This window comes from Scomber japonicus, chromosome 18 (genome assembly GCF_027409825.1).
Source record: "Scomber japonicus isolate fScoJap1 chromosome 18, fScoJap1.pri, whole genome shotgun sequence".
NCBI lineage: Eukaryota > Metazoa > Chordata > Actinopteri > Scombriformes > Scombridae > Scomber > Scomber japonicus.
In genome coordinates this window covers 24,476,951-24,497,795 of record NC_070595.1, presented here as the reverse complement: position 1 = coordinate 24,497,795, position 20,845 = coordinate 24,476,951, and the positions used below count along the sequence as shown (strand labels likewise).

Here is a 20,845-nt window from a genome sequence, read left to right as displayed (position 1 = left end):
GTGTGACAATTCCTCCATTCACCAACTGCCATCGAACTGATTACAAATAATATTGTTGTTTTTTTTTTAAAAAAAAGAAGAAAAAAAGAAGAAGAAGAAGAAAATAAAACGAACACAATTTTAAAAAACTAAAAAAAGACGAGATAATGACTGCGAGTTTCTGTTTCACAGCTCGTGCTCCAGTTGACCCCACAAAAAAAAAAAAAAAAGAAAAGAGGAAAGTTTGTCCCATTTTAATTAAAACTCAGTGAAAAAAAAAGAAAAAGCGTTGAGGGCGCAGAAAGGGGGGGCAAAAAGAAGAGTTGCCCCTGCTGCCCCCGCCCCCTTGCCCTCCGCCCTCGAGGTGCTATTAAAAACCATAATCCAGTTTTCTCCACGATAGTCCACAATAGACTAACATTAAGTCTTCGAAATGATGCATTTACACAGGAAGCCATCCCATTTTATTTATTTTTTCTCTTTTCTATTTATCACTCCGTTTCTTCGAGGGTCTTTTGTTCCCCGCTGACCTCCTTTTTTTTTTTTTTTTCCTTTTTTCTTTTTATTCTGTGTGTGTGTTCAGTGTCCCTTTTCATTATCCTGGAATGACGGGGTGGAAAAACTAGGCCGAATCTCTCGCCGCCGCCGCCGCTCCGTTTTTGTCCTCAGCCTCTCCTCCTCCTCCTCCTCCTCCACCTTTGTCCTTTTTCTTCCCCCCTTTCTTCTTCTCCTTTTCTAACCTCTCTTTCTCCTTCTTGAGCCTCTCCTTCTCGGCCTTTTCCTTCTCCTTCTTCTCCTTCAGCTTCTTCTTCTCGTCCTCCTTCTCCTTCTTCTTGTCTTCTTTGCTCCTCTTCTTTTTCTTGCCGTCTTCTTCGCCGCTCGCCGCCTCGGACGCCGACGCCGAAGCAGCTTCCGCGTCTTTCTTCGGGTCCGAGCACGGCGGCAGAGGGGCGTTGTTTGCGGTCGGAGAGGGGATGGAGGGAGTGACCTGCTCGGAGGTGATCCTCGGGGAGGGAGAGAGAGTGTTGGGTGGTGTCGTGTTTTGAGTCGGAGGAGCTGAAGCGCCCTGCGACGAGGCGGTGGCGCTCCCGACCAGAGGGCTCTGAACGTGGGGGGCCGCCGCCTTCTGCCCCGCCCCCGGAGGAATGGGTGGTTTGTGAGCGGCGGCGGCGTGGACCGGGCTCGCTTTTAAGCTAACAGTTGGCGACTCTCTTCCCGAGGGTCCGGAGAAGGAGCCCTTCTTGGTGTGGAAAGGGGTTTTGTTTTTGCGGAAGCCCGGAAGCGAGAGCAGGCTCGACGAGGCCCTGAGGGGTCCCGGCGGCGGGATCGAGCTTCCCAGGAAGGAGAAGCTACCGCCGGAGCTGATGGCGGCGGCGCGTCGCTTATACTCGAAGATGGCCCTCGTACCGTGGAGGCGGCGGACCGGCTCGTGTGTCAACGCCCCTCTGGATTCCCGCCACTTCCTCACCTGGATGTTGCACTCCCTCTCGATGAGCGACTCGGTCACCGGGAGGACGATGATCTGCAGGAGGGGGGGCGGGGGGGGGGGCGAAGACGACACACCAGACAAGGAGAGACAGACAGAGGAAGTAGAGATTATCAGGCTGCGTGTTACGAGGACAAAGTGAGTCATAACTCGTGTGGCTGAGTAAAAACAGAAGCAGGTCTTTGCTTTTGTGTTCGGCCAGCGAAGCCTAAAGAAAGAGAAAGAGAGAGAGAGAGAGAGAGAGAGAGAGAGAGAAAGAGAGAGAGAGAGAGAGAGAGAGAGAGAGAGAGAGAGAGAGAGAGAGAGACCCACCTCCTGTACCAATATGTCCTCTCTGACAGACTCGGGTGAGATGTTCCTCAGGCGCTCCATTGTCTCGTACATACCCTGCAGCTCTCGGAGTTTATCCACAGAGCCGAGCATCTGTTTGAGTAACACCAGGCCGACACGAAACACGATCTTCACTCCTGCAAAACCAGACGAGCCTCAGTTATGTTTTTGTCAAAATAGTGAAAAAAAAAGAAAGAACTACACACTCCCTAAAAACCTAAAAACTTTTCTCTTCACTTTCGCCTTAAATTGGCTTTTCTATCAATTCATCTTAACACTGATGCACTTAAAAATGTTGTATTTTACTTGATTTTATATATTCTATTTATTCTCTGTTTCAGCTTATTTTACTATAAACTACTTTACTTTACTATCATTACTATTTTTATTAAATGTGAAGCATTTTGTGCATGTAACTACTTTTGTTGTGTATGAAAAGTGCAACACAAATACAATTTTTATCAGTATTACTGTTTTAAGAGTGTTATGGGCACAGGGGAAAGAAACTAATATTGTATTATACACTGCTAATATACATAATAGGCTAAGGACGCTAATATTAAATACATGTTCAGGTTGCATCATTTAAAAATCCTAAAATAAAGTGAATCTATCTTATTGAGCTCTTCGTGGATCGTTCATATTTTCTGTGCCTTCAGTTCAGATTTGTGTGAGTTATGTTTGCTCCAAAGATTTGTGTTTTGTCGGTAGTGATCCTTCACAATCATCACGGACTCAGAGCAGATAGGACAAACAGTTTTTGAGCTGCTCCTTGAAGTATTTCCTCCATTTTAGGCGTTTAACTCCAGTCATGGAGCTTTGAGCGCTTCGAGAACGCAGATGACCTATGCTCAACCATGTACCTGAACGCCTCCTGTGTTTTCACTCTCTGCTGATCTTTGAAGCGGAGTAAAAGTGTCCATTCTTGATTAAAAGCTCTGTTTTCAATGTCTACTTTTCTCTCTCATTGGAGCACTTTTCTCTAATACACGTCTCGCCTCGTCTCTGATCTCTCACAGACATGCAGGAGTCAGTCTGCAGAGCCCTGAAGCCCCATCCTGACCACTGTTCTCTGGAGTATTCAAATTAAGGCTCCTCAATTAATCGAAATTTGATCGTGATTACGATTCAGGGCCAAACGATCTCAAAACTAATAAAATCAGGGGGAAACGATTTTTAATAATTATAATGAGATAGCGCACAATAACAAAGGTTTTATTTTGAAAAGCTTAGACCGGAAGCCACCGGAAGCCACTCCCCCTAACAGTTCAATATGCAAACGACACACATACTCCTAGCTTTATAAAGAGATGCCGTTAATTCAGTTATAAACAGACGAGGACATAAATGTACCTTCACAGAAGAACATGTCCCACACACGCAGCACGCAGGACCACGGCAGGGTGCGAGAGAAGATGCACATGAACCACTCGGTCATGTAGAGAATCGGGTCGATCTTGAACTTCTTGAGATGACGGTAAGCCATGGGACACGTACGCCGAAGCAAGGAGAAGAAGATCTCGCCGTCCAGCTGGATCGCTTCCTAGAAAAACAGAAAAAAAAAGAGGTTTTAACAGAAGTGACGAGCCAAAATGTATGTAAATGGATCGATATGACTATATATCTATCGTTTGGTTCTTTAGAGCAACAGTTTTCATCACACGGAACAACAATTGAGTCATTAAATACTTTTTTTTTTTTTTTTAAACCTTTTTTAACGATTATCTCCACCCTTGATGAACAATTATGTATTTTCAGTTTCTTCAGTTTTGTATTTTATACTGCTGCCCTCATACATCTTTAGGGACTGACTGTTCCTTCCTTCCTTCCTCCTTTCCTTCCCTCCTCCCTCCCTTCCTCTTTTCCTTCTTCCCTCCCTCCTTTCCTCCCTCCCTCCTTTCCTTCCTTCCTCCCTCCCTCCTTCCCTTCCTTCCTCCCTCCCTCCCTCCTTTCCTTCCTTCTTCCTTCCTTCCTTCCTCCCTCCCTCCCTCCCTTCTTCCTTTCCTTCCTCCCTTCTTTCCTCCCTCCCTCCTTTCCTTCCTGTCTTCTTTTCCTTCCATCTTTCCTTTCTTTCTTTCTTTCCTTCCTTCCTTCTTTCCTCCCTCCCTCCTTTCCTTCCTTCCTCCCTCCTTTCCTTCCTTCCTGTCTTCTTTTCCTTCCATCTTTCCTTTCTTTCTTTCCTTCCTTCCCTCCTTCCTTCTTTCCTCCCTCCCTCCTTTCCTTCCTTCCTCCCTTCTTTCATTTCCTCCCTTCCTTCCGCCCTCCCTCCCTCCTTCCTCCCTTCTTTCCTTTACTTTCCTCCCTCCCTCCCTCCTTTCCTTCCTTCCTTCCTTCCTCCCTCCCTCCTTTCCTTCCTTCTTCCTTCCTCCCTTCTTTTCTTTCCTTTCCTCCCTTCCTTCCTTGACTTGAGGACAACAGTGGGGTGAAGGTGTGACGCTGTGGTTAATGTCTACTTGATTAGAAACATGTAAAGATCATGGTTTTGGGTTAAAATGATCACTGGAGACAAGTTTTCAAATTCCTTAAAGATATGCAACCTTTGTTGTCATGGCAACAGTGAACACCACCATTAATTGACATGAGCAAGATTATGCCGATTAAAGTTTCTAAATGTCGGTTTTGATTATTCTTTTATTAATTGCCCAGACCTAGTGGTAGTCCAGTTATCTGTTTTTTGTTTTGGTCGAGTTAGATTAGATTTTTTTCATAGTTTCGGAGGGAATAGCTCGGTGCAGCGACCCATGAACGGGCTGGCTCAGTGACTTTCCCACTGAATCACTGTCTGGTACGAGAACTGTGAAGCCGCTGACTCTAAGTCCTCACAGAAAGCAGTGACAGCAGCTGAGAAGATTATAGGTGTCTCTCTCCCCATTATAGAAGACACCTACACAGATTGGTGTGTTAGAAAGACCACCGACATAATGACCGACCCCTCCTCTCCTCTCCTCTCCTCTCCTCCTACCACCTCTTTGCACTCTTGCCATCTGGAAGGAAGCTCCAGAGTAACCGTGCAAGATCGACACGACTTTGCAATAATTTTCCCGCCAAGCTATCGGAGCTCTGAACACAAATCCACCAGCACTTTAAATAAATGTTCTTAAACCTCATTGCACAAGTAAACACATCGGCACTTTACTTTAAAAACTGGTCTATAAAACTGAGTCTCCAAGCCTTAACGGAAATATGTTTTTTTTTTTTTTTTGTGTAACTTTTATTTCTCAAATGCCCGAGAGTCATAAAGTACATAAGTACATACACATAGCATTCTTTCTTTTTCTTTTTATAACATTCAATGAACTTATATCCACCCCCCCCCCCCCACCCCACCCCCCTCCTTTTTAAAATGATTTTGCATTTGAGCCTTATTGCTTTCAAAATAAAATGGGTTAGGGTTAGGGTCAGAGGTCTGGAGTCCTTTTCATATGTTTCAGTGTCTAGTTGAGCCTGTGTTAGAGGGACCGTACCAGAGCTTTGATAGGTATCGTTATCATGATGAGAGATTTTGGTGATATCATTCAGCCCTAAAAAGGAAGGAAGGAAGGAAGGAAGGAAAGGAGGGAGGAAAGAAGGAAGGAGAGAGAGAGGAAGGTGGGAGAAGGAAAGAAAGAGAGAAGGAGGGAGGAAGGAAGGCGAGGAAGGAAGGAAAGAAGGAGGTAGGGAGGAAGGAAGGGAGGGAGGACAGGAAGGAAAGAAGGAAGGATAGAGGGAAGGAAAGAAGGAGTGAGGGAGGAAAGGAGGGAGGAAAGAAGGAAGGAGAGAGAGAGGAAGGTGGGAGAAGGAAAGAAAGAGAGAAGGAGGGAGGAAGGAAGGCGAGGAAGGAAGGAAAGAAGGAGGTAGGGAGGAAGGAAGGGAGGGAGGACAGGAAGGAAAGAAGGAAGGATAGAGGGAAGGAAAGAAGGAGTGAGGGAGGAAAGGAGGGAGGAAAGAAGGAAGGAGAGAGAGAGGAAGGTGGGAGAAGGAAAGAAAGAGAGAAGGAGGGAGGAAGGAAGGCGAGGAAGGAAGGAAAGAAGGAGGTAGGGAGGAAGGAAGGGAGGGAGGACAGGAAGGAAAGAAGGAAGGATAGAGGGAAGGAAAGAAGGAGTGAGGGAGGAAAGGAGGGAGGAAAGAAGGAAGGAGAGAGAGAGGAAGGTGGGAGAAGGAAAGAAAGAGAGAAGGAGGGAGGAAGGAAGGCGAGGAAGGAAGGAAAGAAGGAGGTAGGGAGGAAGGAAGGGAGGGAGGACAGGAAGGAAAGAAGGAAGGATAGAAGGAGGTAGGGAGGAAGGAAGGGAGGGAGGACAGGAACGAAAGAAGGAAGGATAGAGGGAAGGAAAGAAGGAGTGAGGGAGGAAGGGAGGGAGGAAAGGAAGGAAGGAAGGAAGGAAAGAAAGAAGGAGTGAGGGCAGAAGGGCCTAAGACAGCCATATTTGTAGTTTCACTCACCAGCCCGGCGCTGTAGTATCCAGGAAGATATTTCTCACATATCTGTACGAGGCACCAAAAAGCTTGCTGTGGAACAAAAAAGCAAAATTAATTAATTAATTATAAACTTTAAAAGTATTTAAACAGCTGCGTCTGGAGTTTACCTGGAAGTCATGAGTTGAAACATAATTACATCATCATTTTCTAACCTTTTTGTTTTTGTGCCTTCTTCTAAAAATAGGATTTACACATTATTTATTAACTTGATCGTATCTCTCTTTCTCTCTCTCCTTCCTGAGCTTGTTAACAGCGTGATAAACGATGTCGTAATGATGAGGTTTTAAAAAAAGGCTCTCAAGGACACCTCAGAAGACACCCATAAAAAACCTTCTGTCCTTCCTTCCTTCCCTCTGTCCTTCCTTCCTTCCTTTTTTCCGTCCTTCCCTCGGTCCTTCCTTCCTTTCTTCCGTCTGTCCTTCCTTCCTTTCTTCCCTCTGTCCTTCCTTCCTTTCTTCCCTCTGTCCTTCCTTCCTTCCTTCCTTCCCTGTCCTTCCTTCCTTCCTTCCTTCCTTCCTTTCTTCCGTCTATCCTTCCTTCCTTCCTTCCTTCCCTGTCCTTTCTTCCTTCCTTTCTTCCGTCTGTCCTTCCTTCCTTTCTTCCCTCTGTCCGTCCTTTCTTTCTTCCTTCCTTCCTCCCTTTCTTCCTTCTGTCCTTCCTCCCTTTATCCCTTCCTTCCTTCTGTCCTTCCTCCCTTTCTCCCTCCTGTCCTTCCTTCCATCTGTCCTTCCTTTCTTCCTTCTGTCCTTCCTCCCTTTATCCCTTCCTTCCTTCTGTCCTTCCTCCCTCCTGTCCTTCCTTCCATCTGTCCTTCCTTTCTTCCTTCTGTCCTTCCTCCCTTTATCCCTTCCTTCCTCCCTTCCTTCCTTTCTTCCTTCCTTCCTTCCTTCTGTCCTTCCTCCCTTCCTTTCTTCCTTCCTTCTGTCCTTCCTCCCTTCCTTCCTTCCCTCCTTCCATCTTTTTAATGATCCGTCCCACATGAGATCTGTATGTGGCCCTTGATTGTAAATGAGTTTGACACCTCTGTTCAAAGGTAACAAATTGAATATTAAAAGACATTTCTCCACTAAATTCTACACACTGCACCTTTAAAGTGCGATATGAACACCAAGATGAGTAACGTAGGCTCAGTAGCTCAGAGAAGGATGTGATCATTAAATAGTTTCAGGACATTTTAAAAGTCATGATGACCAGAAAATAAAATAAAAAGTGACAGAGTGAGTTCTTGTGATCGTGAAATAAAACTTTAGGGGAACTTTCCATAACGGAGGACGGAGAACAAGAACTCAGCTTGTTGAGCTCAAGAGATAACGAGAAAAACAATTATATACACACATTTTTTTTGTCCTTCAGTTAAAACAGCAACAGAAAAAAAAAAACTAACTGATGCAACTGAAACTGTGACAACTTTCAGAAGATAAAGACGCGCTTTGTTTTTGCCGCTACGAGTCGGCATCGACTACAGCGGCTGTTCCAGTGTTACATAACGCACACACACACACACACACACACACACACACACACACACACACACACGCAGCTATGAGTGCAGGCGCGGACACCAAAACCCTGCACACACACACGCACACACGCACGCACACACCAAAACCCTGCACACACGCACACGCACACACACACACACACGCACACACACACACACACACACACACACACACACACACACACACACACACACACAGGAGTGCAGGCACGGACACCAAAACCCTGCACACACACACGCACACACGCACGCACACACCAAAACCCTGCACACACGCACACGCACACACACACACACACGCACACACACACACACACACACACACACACACACACACACACACACACACACACGCAGCTATGAGTGCAGGCGCGGACACCAAAACCCTGCACACACACACACACACACACACTCAGACACACACACACACACACTCAGACACACACACACACACACACACTCAGACACACACACACACACACACACTTATATTTGGGTCTGACTGAGCGAGCTGTCAGAATACAGATGAAGTCTTGTGGTCAGCCCTCCTTCGCGAAGCTCGAGCCCCACCTCGCTGCTTATGAGCGTGTGTGTGTGATTCCTGTCTGAGTCGCACGACTTGAAGTAAAAAAAAAAAAGTGTAACAGCCCGTATCCATGACGTCGCAGCAGTGTCACCATTATACTGCTATGCCTGCTATTTTTAAATTTAGTCAAGTAGCCGTGATGAAATGAAATAAGCTTAAAAATGTTTCACTCTCATCTCTCTTTTTTTTCTCCCCCGCCTACATTCTTTCTTTTTTTCCTCTCTTCATTAATGAGTTTCATAAATAAGACGTATAACTACTGTAAGTGGACGTTTTTACACACAGATACAAGTTTCTAAAGTATGTAGCGGTTTGTTTGTGGGAGAGTTATGTGAGGTCTATAAAATTAGATTGTAGTTCATGAGCGGCGGTAACGAGAGTCTCTCTTCTCAAAAACTTTTTAAAAATGTCAAACTTGTTTATTTTTGATTTACTATGACGACGGTTTGTCACAAAGCAGATTAAAGTCTGTCTAAAATAAAACACTGTAATCATGTTGTAATCCTGTTCACACTGGGCAATAAGAGATTCCTTTCATAATGCACTTATAATGTCAGTGATAGGAGCTTTAAAATCCACAAACCTCCCTTTTTATCTGCTAATGTACTAAAAAGGTTTATTTGAAGATAACATGCCGTCCAAATTAGTCAAATCAGGTCAGTAGATTTCAAATTAAAGCTTTTTTAGTGCTTAATTCTCCCAATTTTTGTTATAATCCTTTAGAAACACACATAAAAAGACACAAAGAGGCTATTTTTTGTTACTATGACGACGCCAGCAGTGGAAGATTTCTGCTTTATGCGGCTAATTCAGACAGCTGGTGCCACATATGATCTTCAGATTAACTTTTAAATTCATTTTTTATGGAGAATTGTGGATTTTCTTCCCTCCCATTATTTATATTATATACTGATACTGGTCTAAATGTTTTGTTTGAAGATAATATGCATATATTGGCAATATTATCTGGCCAATTTGCTCAAATCAGGTCAGTATCTTTTCAATTACAACTTTTTTAGTGCCGATTTCCTCAATTTTGATCACAATGCTTCCACTGTAGACACAAAAGAGGGATTTTTTTCACTAAATAGTGCCAAATATTATTTTCAGATAAACTTTTAAATTCATTTTTTTAAGGATTTTTCCCTCCATAACTTATATTCTAAGTAAATTATGAAGAAACCAGATCACAGTGAGATAAAACCTGTTTCACGTCTTTCATTTAGGCTCCTGACAGACTTTAAAAACTATGACTGAATCCTTTTTTTAACCTCCTTTTTACCCCCCCCCCCCCCCCCCCCCCCCACCACTACCACCACCAGTTTAGTCCTGCCCTCCTCACCTCAGCGGGCATATGCATGAGCAGCACTGCAGCCACCGGAGCCTGAGCCTGGCAGTAGCCCTCGTCAGGCCGGTACACGGTGTAGGCCTTCAGGATTCGGAACAGATCCTGTTGCCTGAAGGAAATGAATAAAAAAAATGGAAATGAATAAAAAAAATGACTAAAATCCAACAAAAATACTTCAACCCAGTTACTTCACTTCTTCTTTTTGACTCATGAAACGAACAATGGAAACCAAGAGGAACCCGGCTGACTGCACCCTTTAAAAATGTGTTGGTGTTTGATGGATTGTGTGCCATTCGACCGCAGGCGGCTGGTTTCCTGTGCTGATAGTAGCGTGTTGGTTTAATACCGAGCGTGTTTCTAGACTCCTTGACAGCCTTTTATTTTTTATATGGATGTGTGTCTGTGTGTGTGTGTAGTATTATTGTGTGTGTTTTGTGTGTCTTGTAAAGCGCTTTATGATATTTGTGTGTGAAAAGTGCTATATAAATATTTCTTCTTATTATTATTATCTTATTATATCTTATATCCTATTATTATGTCATATTGACCCCATCTGTTTTGGCGGTTCCTTCTTTCCTCCCTTCCTTCCTTCTGTCTATCCTTCCTCCCTCCCTCCTTCTCTCTTTCTTTCCTTCCTTCCTTCCTGTCCTCCCTCCCTACCTCCTTCTCTCTTTCTTTCCTTCTCCCACCTTCCTCCTTTCCTTTCCTCCTTCCCCCTTTCTTCCTTCCCTTCCTCCCTCCCTCACTCCTTCTTTCCTTCCCTCTTTCCTTCCTTCCTCCATCCCCCTTCCTTCCTTCCTCTCTCCCTCCTTCTTCTTTCTTTCCTTCCTTCCTCCCTCACTCCTTCTTTCCTTCCTTCCTCCATCCCCCTTCCTTCCTTCCTCCCTACCTCCTTCTTTCCTTCCTTTCTTCCTCCCTCCCTCCTTCTCTTTCTTTCCTTCTCCCACCTTCCTCCTTTCCTTCCTCCCTACCTCCTTCTTCTTTCCTTCCTTCCTTTCCATCCTTCCTCCCTCCTTCTCTCTCTCTTTCCTTCTCCCACTTTCCTCTCTCCCTCCTTCCTTCTTTCCTCCCTCCTTTCCTTCCTTGACTCGAGGACAACAGCAGGGTTAAATTATAAACTCATCAACTGTACAATCGCGTAATCTGTGTCTGTACCTCGAAGGTGCCGCTATGTGCAACTAACTGCTCTTATTCCTGTATTTATTGCTGCCATTTTTATATTCTCTCTTTTTTATCCTTAGTCTTTTATGTGTCTCGTTGTCTGTTGTTTGTTGCTGTTTTTATGTTTTATCAGCCACTGGGGACCCACACAACTTCGCTGCACTGCTGTGCAATGATAAATAAAGGCACTGAATTGAATTGAAACCTCTCTAAACCACTAACTAGACATTTTTTACCTTCACATCAGGTATTTTAGTGCCATAAAATGAGACTGATTTAACTCCAAACCATGATCTTTCCCCTAAACCTAACCAAGAGGTTTTAGTTCTTACCTAAATAAAGGCTGAACAATTTATTTTGACTGATATTGCAATTGTGATATAAGAGAGAAGGATCATTTCTTACATAGTAGTTTCCATTCTAATTGAAAAACATATTAAAATTATAGATTTCTGTGTGGGGATCTGTACCAAACAAAGATCTTTTACATCTGCAGACTATAAAGTGTAGACCAGGATCTCTCTGCTTTGCCACAATATTTAATTTAAGTTAATAAAAGTTAATTTTGACACACAGTTTATTACCTAATAATTGCAGAAGGCCATATTGTGATTGCATTTAACCCAATCTATGAACTTTCCCCTAAACCTAACAAAGTGGTTTTTGTGTGTAGATCTGACCCATTTTAAACCAAACCATATGAAGGATTGGTCACATGATCTTATAAAATAATTCTGTAGCAACAATAGAGACTATTGAGGCGGAGGAATTCATAGTTTTATATCTTCTTCCTTTTAACCCTCCTGTTGTCCTCAGATCAAGGAAGGACAGGAGGAAGGGAGGAGGAAGGGGGGCAAAGAAGGAAGAAGGGAATGTGGAAGGAAGGAAGGAAGGAAGGAAAGGAAAGGAGTTAGGAGGGAGGAGGGAGGAAAAGAAGAAGGAAGTAAGGAGAGAAGGAAGGAAGGGAGGAAAAGAAGAAGGAAGGAAGGAAGGAATGAAAGGAGTAAGGAGGGAGGGAGTGAAGGAAGGAAAGAAGGAGGGAGGGAGGGAGGAAAGAGGGAAGGAAGGAAGGAAGGAAGGAAGGAAGGAAGGAAGGACGGACGGAAGGAACGAATGAACAGTCAAAACAGACAGGGTCGATTTGACCCGGGAGAACGACACAAAGGTTAATTTCTCTTCTTAAAATATAAATATTATTAAATATTATATAAATTAAATATTATAGATTTTATTTTCATGTGCTTTGTGTTTTAATATTCAATCCATCTCCTTTCCTGATAAACCGGATATTTGCTGACATTGATGGTTTTTGGATTATCAGTGATTATTCTGTGTTTGATAAATGCAGAAAATTCTAACTTACACTGTTTTATTGGTTGTATCGTGTGATCTGTTACCCCAGCAACACAATTTCTCCTTTATATTAACGGATAGATATATGCACATCAATACAGGTGTGTGTGTGTGTGTGTGTGTGTGTGTGTGTGTGTGTGTGTGTGTGTGTGTGTGTGTGTGTGTGTGTGTGTGTGTGTGTGTGTGTGTGTGTGTGTATGTGTGTGTGTGTGTTCCTCTTGTCAATCACGTCTGTTTACTCTGCAGTAAAAAAACAAACAAACTGAGGAAGTGATTATTTTACCCGTGTCCTCCTCGAGCAGCAAACATCTCGTGGAAGGGAAACTGTCTGTGCAGATCTTTCTCGATGATGTCGAGCCATTTAGCTTCTCCTGGCTCTCTCTCCAGCTCCTGATATATGAAAAAAAAGAAAAAAAAAGACAGAACAAAAGAAAGAAAAGGAGATTAATTCTTACTGATGTGTGGTGTAAAGTTTCAAATCAGACAACAGAGTGGATTAGACAATGTTTGACACATTAACAGTAAATCAAAAGGCTCAGACAGCAGGAGTAATACTATGTGGGCTGCTGGCACCCAGACCCGGCTGAGTCCAGACCCCCCCCCCCCCCCCCCCCCCAGTTTGGGCCCTGACAGGCAGGATTACAGGTCCTGATAAGAGGCTTACGGTGACCTGGCTCGGCGCCTGCGCCCCTTTGGCACCCCTGGAGTTACAACTGCCTTTCTCAATCACAACTACTTTACACTAGTCGTCCCCCCCACTCTGAGACACTAATCTTGTATAAATACAGTCACTTCTTCACAGCTACAAACAACTTTACGAAGAGAGAGAGAGAGAGAGAGAGAGAGAGAGAGCTCATTTAGAGAAGTGAGAGAGCAGATATGAAAAATGAAAGGGCAAACTTAAATTCTTGCTTCCATATAAGCTTTTTAAGGACTAAGACAACCTAATAAAAGGTGTCTCTACTTTTAAGATAAGATAAAATAATCCTTTATTAGTGCCACAATGCGGGAAATTAACAGTGTTATAGCACCACAGTGGATAGTAAGAAACAGAAAAAGGTCTCTCTCTCTCTCTCCCTCTCTCTCTCTCTCTCTCTCTCTCTCTCTCTCTCTCTCCCTCTCCCTCTCTCCCTCTCCCTCTCCCTCTCTCTCTCTCCCTCTCCCTCTCCCTCTCTCTCTCTCTCTCCCTCTCTCTCCCTCTCTCTCTCTCTCTCTCTCTACCCCAACCGGTCAAGGCAGATGGCCGCCCACCTACAGTTCGGTTCTGCTTGACGTTTCTTCTCGTTAACAAGGACAGTTTATCCTTGCTTGCTCATAGGGGGGCGGAAATGTTGGATCTCTTTAAATTAAAATTAAAGAGCACAGTCGAGACCTGCTCATTGTGATTTGGTGCTAAATAAATAAAGACTGATTGATTGATTGATTGATACCTCAAATTTCCCAATGTTGTTATCTAGGAGCTCCTGACTGTTAGACAGCAGCTGCCAGGCTTTGGACCTGAGCGATGATGGGATCCCCTTCCTGCAGCGCAATTTCACCTGCAGCACACACAGAGGACACAAACCACAGATCAATATCAAGAGCAACTGAGTAATTATACATAATAGGCATCAAAACCCACAATTTAAACATGTGAAAGGCTGATAGGCGGATATATGAATACCTTCTGGAAACGATGTTTGACCCACTTATCCCAGTTGTTGAACATATCGAGCCATTTCATCTCCCTCTGTCTGGCCACCTCGACTCGAACTTCCTTGTCGCTGTAATGGTGAGTAACACAAAGCGGCTACATCATTGACAAAACTGGGAAGTGCTTGTTTTCATTTCACGCTCCTAAAGCATTTGAGCTCTGACAGGTTTAAGAGAGAGATCTGTAACTCTGATCTAACAATGCTAATAAATTACTTCGCTCCCCGACCGACATTCATACGTTCAATAGTTCCTCATTACGACCTTTAAGATAATCAATAATCATTAATTATTCACAAGTGAGGTGCAATTAGCCTGTCAGAAAACTAGAAGCAAATCTTTTATTTTAGTTAAAAGAGGAAGAAAAAGCTGATGGGTGTGATGGGCGATACCGAGAGAAACACACACACACACACACACACACACACACACACAGTCAGTACATATTGAGTCACACACACAAAAAAACGCTCTCAGCATTATCTGAGTCAGACAAAAAGGGGAGATAAAGGACAGACAGATATGTTTAGAGCAAGAAGGGTGGGAAGAGGAGGAGGAGGAGGAAGAGGAGGAGGACAGGAAAGCGAGTGTGAGACACTGAGATGAGAGAGAGAGAGAGAATCTCAGGGAGGGGAGGGGTGGAAAGCGAAGCGGACGATTAAAACGGAAGATAGTCAAGGATGAGTTACCTCTATCTGTGTGTAAAGTGATTCTTTGTCTATAATCTAATACAGCTCTAATGCAAATGGAAACAGAGCATGAAAAAAAAGGGAAGTGTGTATATGTGTGGGTTTTCCCCCCCTTCCTCTCCCCCTCCCCTCAAACAGCCATATTGAATGTATGTCTAATTTTCTGAATGATAACGATCGGGTGTGTCCGAGATGTTCTTGCACAGTAGCCGGGAATGTAAATGATTAATTCATGTCTCACTCTTAAATACGTACCTGCCTTCACTGTACTGATTCCCACCCAGGAATCCGTATTTATCCGTGCGTCTCACAGCCAAACCGTTAATCTCCGAGTCTGAGCCAATTGAGCTTCCGTCCTCTCCCAAACCAGACAGAGACTCCAACGTCCCCGACATCAAACTGGCGGACTCTAAATAGCTAAGGGTGTCAGGGGCCGGTCGGCGGTTGGGGTTAGGGAGGACAAAGACCGGCTCGTGAATCGTCGGGACAGAAGGGCTGGAGTGTTCGGCCCTGGTGGGTGTCTTTGGGGTTTCGGGCTTTGGGGACACAGGAGGTGGAAGAGGCTGACTTAAGGGGTTTTGTGCTTCTTGGGGTGGTTGAGGTTCCTCCTCTTCAGCTGCTGCTGCTGCTGCTGCTGCCACTGCTGCTACTGCTGCTGCGGTGAAGGGGGACGCTGCGGGAAGAGGCGTGATGTCAGAGCATGCAGCAGGTTGGGGTTGGGGTTGGATCGCCGTAAGCTGACTGTCTTCCATGACAGGGTTTGGGTTGTGGGTGACGTGTACATTAGGGTAGAGGTTAGGACCAGGATTGAGCTCTGGAGAGGGGGACGCCGCCTGTGGCACTTCGCTCAGAGCTGGGGGCTCATTTAACAGAGCTGGGGGGTCATTTAACAGAGCTGGGGGGTCATTTAACAGAGGTGGGGGCTGATTTAACAGAGGTGGGGGCTCATTTAACAGAGCTGGGGGCTCATTTAACAGAGGTGGGGGCTCATTTAACAGAGCTGGGGGGTCCTTTAACAGAGCCGGGGGGTCCTTTAACAGAGCTGGGGGGTCATTTAACAGAACTGGGGGCTCCTTTAACAGAGTCAGGGTCTCATTTAACAGAGCTGGGGTCTCATTTAACAGCACCGGGGTCTCTGTCTTAGCAATTAAGAGATCTGGAGGAGCAGCAGCAGCAGCAAGTGGATCATTGGTCACTGTCTCCTGTTTAATAACTTGAGCGTCAGTCTCTGCATCTTTCCCCGCTGACTCCTCAATCTGTGGAGCAGCCTCGTGTACCAATGATGGGAGGGGGCGGCGAGCAGCAGGTTTCGGACTCACAGGTGGGGGGAGAGGCGAGGTTGAACCCCCCGACGGGTTTCCAGTCAAAGCTTTGTCGTTGTAGAGGGACGACTTGGGTAAGGGGATCTCCCTGGCGGACTCCAGAGCGGGGCTGCTGGGTGCAGGAAGCGTTGATGAGGACGGAGGGATGGATGGAGCTGCATGAGGGTCACCCAATGCAGGTGGTGATGGGGATAAGGTGTAAAGTTCGGCCATGGTTCCACTGTGATCTCTCCTTTAAAAAGCAGAGAGAAGATGATGAAGAAGTGTTTTATTTTTAACTTATGTGATTAAAAAAAGACACAAAAAAATCTATGAACAACTAAGAAGGTTTTAGCTGTTATCTATGAAGTTCCTCTTCTTTAAATTAGATGTAAAGAGAAGCAAAGCTGTTAAAGTAGTGAACTGTGATGTTGAAATCATGGAAAATCATGAGAGACAGTGTGCGTGCATCCACACACACACACACACCCCATATATGTAGTCTTCTCAACTCCAAATAACAATAACGGCCGACAACTATAAATATCTGAAGCCACATTTCCTCTTTTGACCAACAGTGCACTGATAGTAAAAATTCAGCAACTTTTTTTTAAGGAAACTCACATGAAAGAATACCACTCTGCTGTCAGTGAACGTCACACCAGGAAAAAAAAAAAAGAGCCTTCAACAACTTCAGTACTCCACTTAAGAGGGACTTTGGCACTAAAAACACTGTAACATTGAAAGATATCTACTTGCTTTGACTCATTTGGACGACTGAAGCTTCATATTAGCTTCAGATCAACTTTTAAATTACATTTTTTTGCACAGAAGGAGGACTGTGAGTGCATCATAAATGAACAGGTGGGATGATTACAGCAAGAAAAACATGTGTCAATCTTAATTTAGGCCAGATTTGAACATTTTTGCACCCACCTATAATCTATCTATAATCTAGTCTAACCACAATGACAGTAAAACATTACAGCTGACAGACAGTGTTGTCAACAAATCGCCCCCAGACACCCATGATGTTCCAAACGGACTTCAGCACTAAAAAGACTGTAATGTTGAAACATATCTACTTGATTTGACTCGGTTGAAGCTTCAGATAAACTTTTAAATTACATTTTTTGCACAAAAGGAGGACTGTGGTTTTTTTCCCCCACCATCACTTAGACTGTAAGTGCATTATAAATTAATCCTGTAATGGTAAGCATGAACAGGTGGGATGATTACAGCAAGAAAAACACATGTGTCAATCTTAATTTAGGCCAGATTTGAACATTTTTGCACCCATCCGTACATCTATAATGACAGTAAAACATTACAGCTGACAGACAGTGTACTAGTGCACTGGTATGCAGCGTTGTCAACAAATCGCCCCCCAGACACCCATGATGGTCCAGAGGGACTTTAGCACTAAAGAGACTGTAACATTGAAAGATATCTACTTAATTTGACTCATTTGGACGACTGAAGCTTCATATTAGCTTCAGATAAACTTTTAAATTACAATTTTTTGCACAGAAGGAGGACTGTGGATTTTGTCCCCTCATCACTTAAGACTGTAAGTGCATTATAAATTAATCTTATAATGATCAGTAAGAACAGGTGGGATGATTACAGCAAGAAAAACATGTGTCAATCTTAATTTGGGCCAGATCTGAACATTTTTGCACCCACCCATACATCTATAATCGAGTCTAACCACAATGACAGTAAAACATTACAGCTGACAGACAGTGTTGTCAACAAATCACCCCCCCCCCCCCCCCCCCCAGGCACCCATGATGGTGCAGTGTTTTGCTGATGAAGCAGGTTGATGTGTGTGGTGCCAGCAGGCGGCTACCAGCTAATAACACTACCAGCCACTTTGTGTTGTCCTCCCTCCCTGCAGGCCTCTCCTCTCTCCTGAAGCGACTCAACTTCCCGATTCAACACACACACATAAGGATGGTTTACTAACACAGCTAACACTCAAACACACTCCAGGCCCAAAGCAGCGTCCACACGGCCTTGTCTCACCCACCCACCCTGCTGCCCCCACCCCAGGGTCAAACACAGCCTCAGCCCCGGCTGCTCAACTCACCCACAGCCGGCGTGTCACTGCGGTCCGTCCGCCTGGGCAGCAGCCACCAGGAGGGGGGGGGTTCCTCCCTTTGCGTCCCCCCGCCACAGCTCCGGTTCCGCAACAACCTCCTCTCACGTTAGATATATATACGTGTGTGTAAAACAAAAAAGAAAACGAGCGAGAGAGAGAGATAAGAAAGGAGGACCTGGAAGAAGAGAAAACGTCCTGCAGTCTGCGAAGCTAGCTAGCTAAGTTACCAAGCTAGCCGAGTTAGCTTCATTTAGCATCAGCTCCGGTAGTGTTTCTGTTTTTGTCTCCGTTTACGTAACTCCGGTAACTCCCTGAGAACATCCTCACCTTAATTAACCAATAGTCTCGGTACCAGCTTTCATTTTGACTCTAAAAAGGGACTTTTTTGTTTTGTAATTTGTGTCCAAGCGCAGCGGCAGCGGCACCGTCCAACACCAGCCGCCTGCATTTCCTACTGACAGCTACGTGCGTGTGCTCGTCGATATCGTCGGACGCTCGCACGCACGCACGCACCCGCACAGGAGACTCCCTTCTTCTGTCACTGTTACACTCAGTTGTAAATAAACAAACAAATATATACATATACATATACATATTATAAATAGATAAATATTATAATATATATGAATAATAATTAATTTTGTTAAATAAATAAATAAACATAAATAATATCGATTATATATTTAATGATAATAATAATAATAACACATTAAAAACGTGTTCACTCGGTTCAAATAAATAAATAAATAAAATAATATCGATTACATATGTATTAATACCATTATTATTATTATTATGATTATGATTAATAATCAGAAGAAGAAGAAGAAGAATACATTACAGCATGCAAAGTATTATGAGCCTGATGTAGTATGCAGTATTACAGTAAAGTACTGCAGTATTATGAGTGATGTAGTATGCAGTATTACAGTAAAAGTAGTGATATATTATTATATATGACATCATTAGATTATTAATAGTGAAGCATCAGTGTTAGAGCAGCATGTTACTGTTGTAGCTGCTGGAGGTGGAGCAAGTTTACACTACTTTATACAGTTAGCTAGTTTACTCTACTTTATACAGTTAGCTAGTTTACACTACTTTATATACAGTTAGCTAGTTTACACTACTTTATATACAGTTAGCTAGTTTATACTACTTTATATACAGTTAGCTAGTTTACACTACTTTATATACAGTTACCTAGTTTATACTACTTTATATACAGTTAGCTAGTTTACACTACTTTATATACAGTTACCTAGTTTATACTACATTATATACAGTTAACTAGTTTACACTACTTTATATACAGTTAGCTAGTTTACACTACTTTATATACAGTTAGCTAGTTTACACTACTTTATATACAGTTAGCTAGTTTATACTACTTTATATACAGTTAGCTAGTTTATACTACTTTATATACAGTTAGCTAGTTTACACTACTTTATATACAGTTAGCTAGTTTACACTACTTTATATACAGTTAGCTAGTTTATACTACTTTATATACAGTTAGCTAGTTTACACTACTTTATATACAGTTAGCTAGTTTATACTACTTTATATACAGTTAGCTAGTTTATACTACTTTATATACAGTTAGCTAGTTTAGTCCAGTGGTTCCCAACCTAGGGGTGGGGCCCCTCCAAAGGGTCAGCAGATAAATGTGAGGGCTGGTGAGATGATTAATGTGAGAGGAAAGAAGAAGAAAAAAAAAAAACTTCTGATACACAAATGTGTTTTCAGTTTTTGGACTTTTTCTCTAATCTTTGATTTTTGCTGAAATATTGGATCATTTGAACATTTATTGAAATGAAAGCATGTGAGAAGTTTAGAGGGGAAATCACTATTTGGTGGAGCTGTTAACAACTCATAGACATCTGAAATGTGAGCCTGACTACACACTGCTTTTAGTAATGACGTCAAAAGACAAAAAGGTTGGAAACCACTGTAGTAAATGTAGTGGAGTAGAAAGTACAATATTTCCCTCTGAAATGTAGAGGAGTAAAAGTATAAAGTAGCATAAAGTGAAGATACTCAAGTAAAGTACAAATAACTAAATTTTCTACTTTAGTACAATACTTGAGTAAATGTACTTAGTTGCTACTTTCCACCACTGCTTATAGTAAACACAGGTTTTATCAAGCACATATTTAATCTAGAGTCAATGTTTTAGTTCAACCACTAGATGGCGCCATTTCCTTTCATTACAGGCCCTGTAAACCCCAAACCTGCAGAGTTGAGATTTGGTATCTAGATACATTACTTAAATTAAAGCAGCAATACTGCAATATAAATATACTCTATTACAAGTAAAAGTATATTTGAAACAAACTGCAGTTAAATATGAAGTTAAACTGAATGAAAATGTTTGTTTTTTGTTTCGATATATGATTGTATTATTATTACTGTTGTTGTAGCTGCTTGAGGTGAACGCTAGTCAAAGTGATGTTTAATAATACATATAAACAGTCTTTTGCATTTAATACTAGTAATTTACATCATATTTTACATACTGATGATACAGTCTGTAACTTATGTGCAAAGTTAAACTGCAGAGTAACTAATAGCAGTAAAACAAATGTAGATGAGTTTGATATTTAGTATAATAGGAGTATAAAGTAGTATTAAATATAATTGTGTAAAGTAGTAGAATACTTGAGAAAATGTAGTTTAAATTGCACCACTGTCCAAAACTCACGTATTTTAAGACTTTCACTTCAACTTATTTGGCTTTTTCCCCCCTTGGACTGTACAGAGGGAGGAAATGAGAGGGAGAGAGACACACCTATGACATTTAACACACTACATTTAAAGTACTAACGCTGACATATTCATCTTTCTACACTTGTGA

At 43.0% G+C, this 20,845-nt stretch overlaps 1 protein-coding gene across 1 annotated transcript; it reads right to left on the bottom strand.

Annotated features, from left to right (window-relative positions):
* Nucleotides 1-317: 317 nt before the first annotated feature.
* Nucleotides 318-18,413, bottom strand: LOC128378958 (TBC1 domain family member 10A-like). Its single transcript, XM_053338546.1, has 11 exons — nucleotides 17,974-18,413; nucleotides 15,753-16,134; nucleotides 14,836-15,503; nucleotides 13,863-13,962; nucleotides 13,630-13,737; nucleotides 12,483-12,589; nucleotides 9,680-9,794; nucleotides 6,215-6,280; nucleotides 3,149-3,338; nucleotides 1,778-1,932; nucleotides 318-1,501 (listed from the first exon to the last, which is right to left on the bottom strand). The coding sequence occupies exons 2-11, from the start codon at nucleotides 16,113-16,115 to the stop codon at nucleotides 602-604; spliced, it is 2,772 nt and encodes a 923-aa protein (XP_053194521.1). The 5' UTR covers nucleotides 16,116-16,134; nucleotides 17,974-18,413; the 3' UTR covers nucleotides 318-601.
* Nucleotides 18,414-20,845: the final 2,432 nt, after the last annotated feature.

What these genes read in the sequence shown, in the direction of transcription:
- LOC128378958 (XM_053338546.1), bottom strand. Translation starts at nt 16,115, where the DNA reads ATGGCCGAACTTTACACCTTATCCCCATCACCACCTGCATTGGGTGAC. An exon ending in TCAAACATCGTTTCCAGAAG is followed by an intron (nt 13,738 to 13,862) that starts GTATTCATATAT and finishes TGTGTGCTGCAG; the next exon opens with GTGAAATTGCGCTGCAGGAA. An exon ending in GGACATGTTCTTCTGTGAAG is followed by an intron (nt 1,933 to 3,148) that starts GTACATTTATGT and finishes CTGGTTTTGCAG; the next exon opens with GAGTGAAGATCGTGTTTCGT.